This window comes from Humulus lupulus, chromosome 2 (assembly GCF_963169125.1).
Source record: "Humulus lupulus chromosome 2, drHumLupu1.1, whole genome shotgun sequence".
NCBI lineage: Eukaryota > Viridiplantae > Streptophyta > Magnoliopsida > Rosales > Cannabaceae > Humulus > Humulus lupulus.
The window spans coordinates 238,551,378-238,562,962 of NC_084794.1; the positions used below are offsets into that span (position 1 = coordinate 238,551,378).

Here is an 11,585-nt window from a genome sequence, read left to right on the forward strand (position 1 = left end):
AAGCATGTAAAGACATTTTATTGATTTAAATAAAAGTACAATTTTATTATGTTTGAATGTTATAATTAATGTTTGAATTAATTATATAATAATATCAAGAAAATTCCTTATTCATTCATGAGAATATGATCTTGTATTAGTATGAGAGAATTAAGATCATATATAATGAATAAAATAGTCAGTAACATATTAAAGTAGGGAATCTTTAATGAATGGTTACTAGTGCGGTTTACTAAGAATACGGGATGCGAGTGATCCAGATTCGGATTACTGATGTGGATAGACATCTTAGTAAATGTGTTGTATATAATAGAGATTATATATAACAAGACCGATGAGAATTAATTGTTTTTATAAACTTGCCGTTTCACATAAAGATTTAATTCTTATCATAATAGATGATCATTTGTAGATCAGTCTAAATCATGAGTATTCATGAACTCCTGCTTGTGTTTATTGGATCTTTAGATTCACTCGTTAATATTTCTTATTATAATGAGTCTAATGACTTTTTTTTTGGAGATTCAATATCATGAATAGGCGGGAACATGATTTACAATAATGGAATCCATACTTTCCTAACGGGTCGAATATTGGTTCCCTTAAGGGTTAATTCTAAAACTGAATAGTTATTGAGCTCAAATCTGTAATTTGATTATAGATTAATTATTCACTAGTGAATTAGTGGTACTTAAGGATCAAGAAGTAATTAGAAGGGTAAAATGGTATCATTGACCAGCTCTAATTAACGAACCAATAAATGGAGGATAAAACTACATTTATTGATTATATCAATGGACTATAAGAGAAAACTCTGTAAATATAATTCTATAAATACTTGTGCAATTCCATATTTATAGTGGAGTAATCGTAGAATTAATAAATAAGATTATTATATTAAAGAGTTTAATTAATAATCTGGTTTATTGGAGCTATGTAGATTAGGTTCGTGGTCCTCAGATCACCTCTGTCCTACACTGTCAAGGGTAAGAATGTCAAAAGAAAGATTTGTAGAGAGAAAGACTTAATTGCAAATGAATTAATTCTCTAGGACAAGGAAAAAATTATGTGATAATTATAGGGATTGATTAATTATGAATTAATTATTTAACTATATAGTTTTTATTTTGAAAAACTATATGTTAAAATAAATATTAATCGTGTTTGAATTAATATAAAGAGAGATTAATAATTATATTGTTTATAATAAGATATTTATTCATTTATTTAAAACTGGTATTTTAAGATAAATTTAATTTTGAATCAACTGATATTTATTTTGGGATAAATATACTTTAAATATTAATTAAATAAACAATTAAGAAAATTAAGGAAAACCCAAATATGGCTAACGCCACTCAACGTATTACACACTGAGTGGCGCCACACACAGGGATTTCCGAACCTATGATTTGATAGGCTTCAAGAGGTAATCTCTAATCTATTTGTATGTGATTTAATATATCTATATATGTATGATCCTGGCTGGTATTAATAAATTTTTAAAAACCCAATTTCCGCTGCTTAACTCTGATTTACACTTTTAGTACCAACAGTGAGTATGTGATTTTGTACTTTTGAGAGTCTCGTCAATGAAAGGAGTTATGAGTTTTGGCAAGAAATGGAAGTTTAGCCCGAGACATATTTGTCCATTTGAGAGTTTGGACAGATTTGGGCAAGTTGCGTACCATTTGGCACTGCCCTAGCACTCCCTACAGCAAATAACGTCCTTCACATCTCGATGTTGCGTAAGTGCGTGTCATATCCCTCCCATGTCTTGAATTATGAACAATTATAGCTGAAGCAGAACATGAGTTATGATGAGCTGCCTGAGCGTATCATCGAAGAAGGATTCAAGGAACTGAGGTTCAAGAAGACTCTATTAGTTAAGGTCCCGTGGAAGAATAGTATAGAGAGTGAGGCAACATGGGAGTTGGAGAAAGACATGAGAGAAATATACCCCGAGTTATTTAGTAAGAAAGAATTTTGGGACAAAATTCATTTTAAGGAGGGTATATTGTAGTGCACCAATTTTTTTTTTTAATTTATTGTTTGTTTAAGTGATAGAAATTTTAATTTAATTATTTGAGTGTTTAGTGTTAAATGTATTAATTGAATTTCAGTTGTTTTATTTATTTAAATTATTTTGTGAACTTTGTGCATGAGCTTTGAATGGGTACATGAGAGTGCATGATTAGTAGTGGTGGACTTGTGTACTTGTGTGTGGGCATGTACATAGTATGCATAGTGAGGATGCATTAGATTTCCATGCATATTAATTTCCTTATTTTTTTTAAAAGAAAAGAAAGGATGGAGAGAGAGGGAGAGTAGCATGAGCTATAGAGAAGAGTTGAGTGGGTAACTTTTCATTTATTTGTATTATTTTTCTTGATTGAAATTAATGGAATATAATGATTAGATATGGATAAGTGAGGTGGAGGGGATTTCAACCACACCCTCTTGTTGTATCGATTAAACACCTCTAAACCATCAAGATGGCAGATCTTAGATAACCATCAAATATCTAAGAAGAAATCATGAAGAGACTAATTACAAAAGCCTACTAAATCTCGATTACTTTTCTATTCTTTCTCCCAAAATCCCGAGCCTCAGTCTTGCCTTCCTTCTCTATTTCTCATGCCACCCTCTAGCTTTCCTTTTCTCTTTGTTTCACGCCACTCTCTAGCTCACTTCTCCTTTTTGTGTGGGAAGAAAAATGAGAAGCAACCACCTCTTTATATAGGCGGGTACCACCTATCCCCTTAATGGTGATTGATTCCCATTAATTCCTATGAGCCTCAATCTTTCATAATCCTTTCAAAGTCTAATCACAAAACCTTGAACCTAGTCACAGTGTCATGCATTGCACGTCCCTTAATGGCCTAATCACCCAAGATCTTAATCACTCAATCACACTTAATGACCATTAGAACCTAAATCAAATCAATCATGGTAATGTTTCCCTAGTTTCCATATTTCACTCACTTGATTCCCTCTTCCTTTTGATTTTTGAAATTGCCTCTAATAAGCTCCCAAAAATCAGCTCATCATCTTCATGGCATTAAATTCTAAATTAGCAATTATAGATAATAAAATATACTTCAATTTGCTCCCCAATGTTTGAAATTTTGTAGGGAAATAACTAGTCACATAGTCACCATAAATGTCATCCCTGATTCTTTCTTGTCATTCATTGTACCAAAATTGAGTTCACACTCACCTTCTCTTCTCCTCTCACACACTCAATTCACCACAAGCACACGCAAATCACATATAAATGGAAACTAACAAAAATTAATATTGGTAAAATAAATTAAATCAATTAGAACAACATTCAAATGACAAGTAAGCAATTAAAATAAGTCAATGAACAATAATAAAATAAATAAAATAATTTAATTTGTGTGACCGGGTATTACAATATACCATCCTTAAAAGGAATTTCCTCCTAGAAATTCGACTCACCAAACAGCTCAGGGTATTGCTTTCTCATGTATTCCTCCAACTCCCAGCTAGCTTCTCTTGCCAAACTCTTCCACAGGACCTCGACTAATGGAATCTTCTTGAATCTCAGTTCCTTGTTTCCCTTTTCTAAGATTATCATTGGCTGCTCACCATAGCACAGGTCCTGTCTCAACTCTAACAGCTCGTAATTCAACACATGGGATGGATCTGACACGTATTTCTGAAACATGAAAATGTGAAAGATGTTATGCGTCTCTGATAGGGCTAGCAGTAAAGTTAAACGATAGGCCACCGACCCAACTCTGTCCAAAATCTCAAATGAACCTATGAATCTCGAGCTTATCTTACCCTTCTTCCCAAAACGCATAACTCCCTTCATGGGCAACACTCTTAGAAAAACATGGTCGCCCACTATGAACTCAATATCTCGTTGCTTTGGGTCTGCATAACTCTTTTGTCTACTTTGGGCAGTCAACATCCTTTTCCTGATATTCTCCACCGCCTCACTAGCTTCCGTACTTACTTCCGAACCCAAGTTTTGTCTTTCACCTACTTCATCCCAATGAAGCGGTGACTTGTATTTTTGCCCATGTATCATCTCATAGGGAGCCATCCCAATAGTCGACTGGTAACTATTGTTGTAAGAAAAATCCACTAGCGGTAAGTAGTCGCTCCAAGACTCCAAAAATTCAAGCACACAAGATCATAATTTATCTTCTAGGATTTGAATTGTTCGTTCAGATTGCCCATCAGTTTGAGGATGAAATGTGGTACTATATTTCAACCAGGTACCAATAACCCTTTGTAGACTCTTCTAGATATTTGAGGTAAATATTGAACCTCTATCTGATACGATGGAGTTTGTTACTTTGTGAAATCGCACGATTTCCTTTACATAAATCTATGCATACTGATCTGCAATATAAGTTGTCTTAACTGGAAGAAATTGTGCAAACTTTGGGCTTCGATCAATAATCACCCAGGCTGAGTCATGCTGCTTTGTGGTCCTTGACAATCCCGCCACAAAGTCCATGGCTATGTCTTCCCATTTCTATTCTGGGCTACTAATAAGTTGCAGTAACCTAGATGGTCTCTAATGTTCGACCTTAACTTGTTGGCAAGTTAGGCATTTAGCAACATATTCAACTATGTCCTTCTTAATCCCTGGCCAGCAATATAGTATCTTCAAGTCATTATACATCTTAGTAGACCCAGGGTGTAGGGAGTATGGTAAGGTGTGTGCCTCTTTCATGATCTTGTCTTAAGCTTCTTGTCATTCGACACACATATTCGGTCCTTGTAACGCATTAATCCCCCACTAGACATAGTGAAATCATTGTCGCCATCCTTTTGAATCAATACTTCTTGCTTTGCTAACACTTCATCACATTTCTATTTTTCCTTGATCTGCTCCAGTAAGGTCAATTGTAGGGTGAGGCTTGACCTACTCCCAGTCACTAGCTCAATTCTCACCCTAACAATCTCCTTTTGTAGTGGCATCTCTATCCCACTAATTGCAGAGGCGCTCCCATAACTACACTTTCTCAGAGCATCTACCATCAGTCTTTCATGGGTGGTATCATATCTCACAGTCATAGTCTTTCACAAGCTCCAACAACCTTCGTTGCCTCATGTTCAACTCCTTTTGAGTGAAGAAATACTTTAAACTCTTGTGGTTTGTGTTATTTTTGCACTTTTCTCCATAAAGATGGTGCCTCCAAATATTAAGAGAAAAACCTACAACTGCCAACTCCAAGTCATGAGTAGGGTACCTTTGCTCATACTTTTTATGTTGTCTCGAGGCGTAGGCCACCACTTTATCTTCATGCATTAATACGCATCCTAATCCATTCTTAGAGGTATTGCAGTATACCACAAACTGTCATTCCTCTATTGGCACACAGAAAATTGGAGCGGATACCAATATGTTTTCCAAGCTTTGAAAACTTTCTTTGCATTGTTCAATTCAAACAAACTTTTCTTGCTTGTGTGTCAAAATCTTCAAGGATGTTGCAATCGTAGAAAATCCTTCGACAAATCTTTTGTAGTATCCTGCCAATCCCAAGAAACTTCTAACCTCAGATGCGTTCTTAGGTTGAGGCCAATATCTCACAGCCTCAATCTTAGCTAAATTCGACGAAACTATATCCTTTGACACGGTATTGCCCAATAAAGCTACTTTGTCTAACCAAAATTCACATTTATTGAACTTAGCAAATAACTGGTGCTATAAGAAATAGCATGTCTTTATTAAAAATGCAAAATAAAATGTGATATGGTATGAGATCCCATTGTTTACAAAACATAAAACATAGCTTTAAAAACAAGTTCAAAGAAAAAAATTAAAAGCAGAATTACTCAAAAGACTAAAATAAAAGTCATCCTCGATCGACACGTAGCCCATCCATTCCACTCATCCTCAACACACATGCCATGCTACCAAGAATTCTTCCGCCTCCATAATAATTTTCCTGCATCATGCTAAAATAAAGGAATGAGCCTAATGCCCAATAAGGAAAATCTACTAAAAACAAAACATACATCGTAAACATAAGCATAAGACTACATCAAATACTATAAAAGAACATAAGACTATCTAAAACATATATCATATATCATAAGCATACACTATAAAACATATGGCTACAAAAACATCTATTACAATGGTCATCATACATCTTGGGGCTTGCCAGCTAGGCAATCATATGCCCATAATTCTATAGGGCTAGTTATCTAAACAAGTCATGTAAATTTATGGGGCTTGTTATCTAAACAAGTCATATAAATTTATGGGGCTTGTTATCTAAACAAATCATATGCCCAAGGAATATACTATCGGGACTTGTTATCTAAACAAATTATATGCTTGTTATCTAAACAAAACATATACCCAAGAACTAAAACATATCATACATATACATATCATAGCATAAACATATAACATAACATATCATAACATAACATAACATAAACATAACATAACATATAAGCACATAAAATCTATCCTATTTTCCTTACCAACACCGAGATATGAGAACAAGGACGGGATTTGGAACACTCCTAAAACCAACAATACAAATGGTGAGTATTTCTAAAGAATAAAGAATGAATGCGGAAACTAAACCATCAAGAAGAAACTTACCAAGAAAGAACTTAAGTTTCAAGAACCTAATCAAGAACCAATAACGAAAGTTAGGATCTGAATAAAAGGAACTAAAGAAAACTAAGGAGTTTTAAAGAATTGGACTTAAAGAATAGGAGTACATTAGTTGACCTTATAGATTGGTCTAACTCCAATACCGAAATACACTAAACCTCACTTCCCAAGTATTTTATAAAGCTTAGGAATGGCAAAGATTTTTCCCAACCCAAGTGTTTATCACTCTAAAGGTCTCACTAGCACCTTGGAGTCTGATCACAGCTGAAGAGTGAATGGAAGGGTTGGGTTCTAAGTCCTATTTCTAGGGTTCTAGGAATAAAAATCTTCTTTTTGGCTTTTAATAAAAATAATGAATTTAATTGAAAATATTTGAATATTCTTCAGTTAAAGGCTTAGGACTCGGTCAAATCGTTCAGAGGTAGGTCTAAGGAGTCAAAGCTTGTTTTAAAAATTAAAAAAAAAATAGAATCCTAACTTCTAACTTCCTAAATCTCATAACTCTAAACTCACCTGTAGCAAAATCAACATAACTGGAGCTATAGGACTCTGATTTAGACCATTATACCATTAGAAAGCTAATTCAATTATCTACAACTTTCTAGAAATACTATTTTTCGAAATTCATAATACAACTTCGTCAAAAATAGGTCAGAAGTTACAGTACCCTAAAGTTACGGGAAAATCTATTTAATTATCTAAATAACAACCTAATCCACAAATTTCTTAACTAACCATAAAATAACAAACTCTAATTCCCTAATAATCATGCTTATGAAAAGTGTTATATTCTTATTGGCTCTATCTAAACTTTAGGTTATAATAAATAATACACCTAGGACCAGCAATATGAATCAAATCTTATGTTATAATTAATATTCTTAAACTATAGGTTAAACTTATAAAATTCATAACTATTTCTATGAGTTTCCAACTAAGTCCCGACTTGAACTGTAACGACCCAAAATTACTAATATGGCTTAAGGGCCCTGATTTGTGTGTCGGGAGGGCATAATTGACTTATGAGTGAATTTATTGATTCAATGCATGCTTGTATGATTATTTGAATATAAATGTGGTTAAATACTATATCTGTTAGAACCAGATTATTATGTGGGTAGATTTGCAGTGAGCGACTTGAGGCGATCCTAGGGAGCTAGATAGCGGGAAAAGTCACAACGAGGCTTAGTATTTGACTTTGGATAAGTCAGGGGTATCTTAGGTATCGGGTAGTTATTTAGACTATTGGGTTATGGAAATAAATATATAGAGATATATTTGAGGATAGAAAGCTTAGGCGGGAATATTGGGGAAATTTACCATTTTGCCCTCGGGGACGTTTCCGGTACCTCGAGCTTTGGGATTAGCTTTATTGCTTAAGAATAGACTTAAGAAAATTTTAGAAAACAGTGGAACATAAAATAGACCGACCCTCTCCTTCTTTCTTTCTTTCTCTCTAAAAGGAAAAAAATAGCAAACAACAATAGAGCATTGAATTGAGGCTAGAATTCTGAAGACTAGAGCTGGGATTTAGAGGATTAGCTCAAGGGTTGTCAAAGGAACTTAATCAAGGTTGAAGTAAGCATTCAATCCCATTTTTTGTGGTTGAAATTCTGTGTTTTTTAGTGTGTTCTAAGAGGTTTTGGGTTTTTGGATTTGAAGATTAGATTGAAGTTAAAACTTTGGAAGTTAGCCCAGAAATCTCTTGGAGGAGTGGTTTTGCAGCTGAGGTAAGCACGAATTTAAGGTTTAATGGCTGAATTATAGTGTTTCCATGACTGGTTTTGGTGTTTAGAGTTGCTGGGTTTCAAAGAATCAAAATGGGGTTTTAGTAGGTTTTTGGGCTGAATTTCTGTTGGATTATGTTGTTAGAGTCATGATAAAAGTTTTGTGATTAATGGATCTTGAGTTAGGATGCTTTGGAATGGTTTTAGATGGGGTTAGGATGCTAGAAATGGTGAATTTTCTGGGCACGAAGGGAAGGGTCGCGACTCTGTTCTAGAGCGTAGCGGCCCTAGCATGCAAAGGAGGCTCGGCCAAAGGGAAGCGCCGCGGCGCGTGTCTACTCTCTGGGAGGGGGCTTGGTTCTGTTTTAGAGGCAGGCCGTGACTAGGCTTCAAGGGCTGCATCCCTTAGGGGCATTCTTGATTATTTGGGGATTTTAGGCTCGGGAGTCTAGCCTAGGGTGCTCGGGACTGATTTCCCCACGGTGCTTGGTGGAATTTGATCTCCCAGGAGCTAGTATTGTACCCGAAGACCTTTACTTGAATATTAATGGAACCCAATACCTTGGTTGTGACTAGGTGTTAAAGCTAGGGCTCGGGAACAGATCGTGCTTGAGGAGCGTCGCTCGTGATCAGTGAACTTAAAAGCTAAAGGTAAGAAAACTGCACCCGGTTGTGTATTTGTAATGGGACTAAGGGCTCCCTAATATGTATACTTGAAAGGATGGTATTATGCCATGTAAACAGTGAACCAACGACCTAAGAGTTTCAAGGGTTACACTAGCGCACAGGGCGCGGCTTGGCCACTGGTAGCCGAGGACAGCTTATTATGCACTGAGCTCAGTTTAAGCGGGCTGGAGTCAGTGGGGTAAACAGAGGGTGCGACCTAAGTTTTTGGCCCTGACTATTATTGTGACCTGGTTATTATGAGGCTTGAATGTAATTTGTGATTAGTTGCATCTTTGATTCTGAGTATGTGCTGAATGGTTAATGTGGGATATTTAATGAATGATCATGCTTAAAGAATTTACTAATTGTTATTGATGTTTGTGTTGCACATTATGTTTTCTTGTTGGGCCTTGGCTCACGGGTGCTACGTGGTCTAGGTAAAGGCAAGGGCAAGTTTGATCAGCTCATACATGTTTAGTGACACGTTTTTAAATTAATGATAACAGGGGGAGAGATAAAAACCATCTCTGGAGGCCCTCATCTAGCAGGCACGAGCAAAGGTGCCCAGAAGAGGTATATAAATGAGCTTAGATCTCACAATGGAGTTGAGTTTGTCCCGGAGCAGCGGTTATCCAAGCAACAGCGATTGGAGAAACAACCAATCAGTTTTACTGAAGAAGATGCTAGCCATGTCCAATTCCCGCATAACGATCCTCTAGTCATAACCGTCCAGCTCGCCAACCGAAGGGTTAGGAGGACACTAGTGGATAATGGAAGTTCTGTGAACCTCCTATTCAGGTTCACATTAGAAAAAATGGGATTGTCCGTAATCGAGCTGAAGGCAACCTCCATGATGTTGTATGGGTTTTCCGGTGAGGGATCGGCAGCTATCGGAACAATCGAATTAGTAATAACCTTGGGTGAAGGACCATGGACTGTTTCCAAGCTTCTCGAGTTTGTGGTCGTCAATTGTCGGACCGCGTACAATGCAATTTTGGGTCGGCCTACGTTAATGGACTTCAAAGCCATAACATATGTCTGCCACCGTGTGATCAAGTTCCCCTCGTCTGCAGGAATATGCATTGTCCGAGGCGATCAGCTTGCTGCCAGGGAATGCTACAACATTTCCATGAAGGGAAAATCACAACCCGGGTAGCAAAGGATGGCCATACAGGACAAAGGCGAGGAATCCTAGGGAGTAAGGGCTGCTCCTGGGGTGAAACAACCTCAGCAAGCCAGTGGTAGGGGGATTACCCCAATGATGATATTGATCCACGAGTAGGCGAAGATAAATCTGAGCTCTGAGCTATTGAAGAGCTCGAAGAAGTAAACATCGAATCCCAAAGATGCCTCTACAGCCGTTAAGCTTGGGAAAAATCTCGGCAATGAGAGGAAGATGGAGCTGATAAATTTTTTACAAGGGATCCTAGATGTTTTCGCCTGGTCTCATGAAGACATGGTAGGGATAAGCCCGAGTGTGATCATGCACACCCTGAACTTGGATAAAAGTGTGCCTGCAAAATCTCAAAAGCAGAGGCGTCTAGGTACAACCTGAGTTGAGGCCCTGGAAGAAGAAGTAGCTTTGCTATTAAAATACGGGTTTATCCGTGAGGCTAAATATCCGATCTGGGTCGTGAATCCTGTCCTGGTCCCAAAGCCAAATGGAAAGTGATGGACCTGCATCGATTTCTCCGATTTAAACAAAGCTTGTCCCAAAGATTGCTTCCCATTGGCAAGGATTGATCAGTTGGTGGATGCCACTGCGGGGCACAAGCTCATGTCCTTCATGGATGTGTATTCTGGATATAACTAGATCGCGAAGAACCCCGCGGACTAGGATCATACTAGCTTTATGACTCCAATAAATGTTTACTGTTATAAAGTTATGCCCTTCGGACTGAAGAACGCTGGGGCTACCTACCAGCAATTGGTGAACAGAATGTTCGTTGATCAGATTGGGAAAAACATGGAAGTGTATGTCGATGATATGCTGGTAAAATCTAAGACTGCTGATAACCATGTTCCCGATCTGGAAGAATGTTTTTATATCTTAAGGAGATATAATATGAGGTTGAATCCCCAGAAGTGTACTTTTGGAGTAGTATCAGGAAAATTTATGGGATTCATAGTCAATACTTGAGGAATAGAGGCGAACCCCAAAAAAATCAGATCGTTAATAGAAATGCCTTCGCCCAGGTCGCATAAAGATGTCCAGAGTTTGACTGGGAGAGTGGCAGCCCTTAATCAGTTCATTTCTAAGTCCACTGACAAGTGTTTGCCATTCTATAACCTGCTCTGAGGAAATAAGAAGTTTGAATGGACTGAGGAGTGCAAATAGGCATTTCTTGATCTAAAAACACATTTGGCTGAGCCACCAGTATTGCCTAAACCAGTGGCGGGGGAGCCCCTTTTTCTTTATTTGGCTGTTACGGAAAATGCAGCCAATGCCGTGTTGGTCCGAGAGGAAGACCGGGTTCAAAAACTGGTATATTATATAAGTAAAAGACTTCTCAGAGCTGAATTGTGGTATCCCTTAATGGAAAAGATGGCGTTCTGCCTTATTCTGGCCT

At 37.2% G+C, this 11,585-nt stretch overlaps 1 protein-coding gene across 1 annotated transcript; it reads right to left on the minus strand.

Moving 5' to 3' along the window:
* Positions 1 to 3,448: 3,448 nt before the first annotated feature.
* LOC133815287 (uncharacterized) lies at positions 3,449 to 4,078 on the minus strand. The gene has a single exon (XM_062248143.1). It carries the CDS (start codon positions 4,076 to 4,078, stop codon positions 3,449 to 3,451), a length of 630 nt encoding a protein of 209 aa, XP_062104127.1.
* Between the last annotated feature and the right edge of the window lie 7,507 nt (positions 4,079 to 11,585).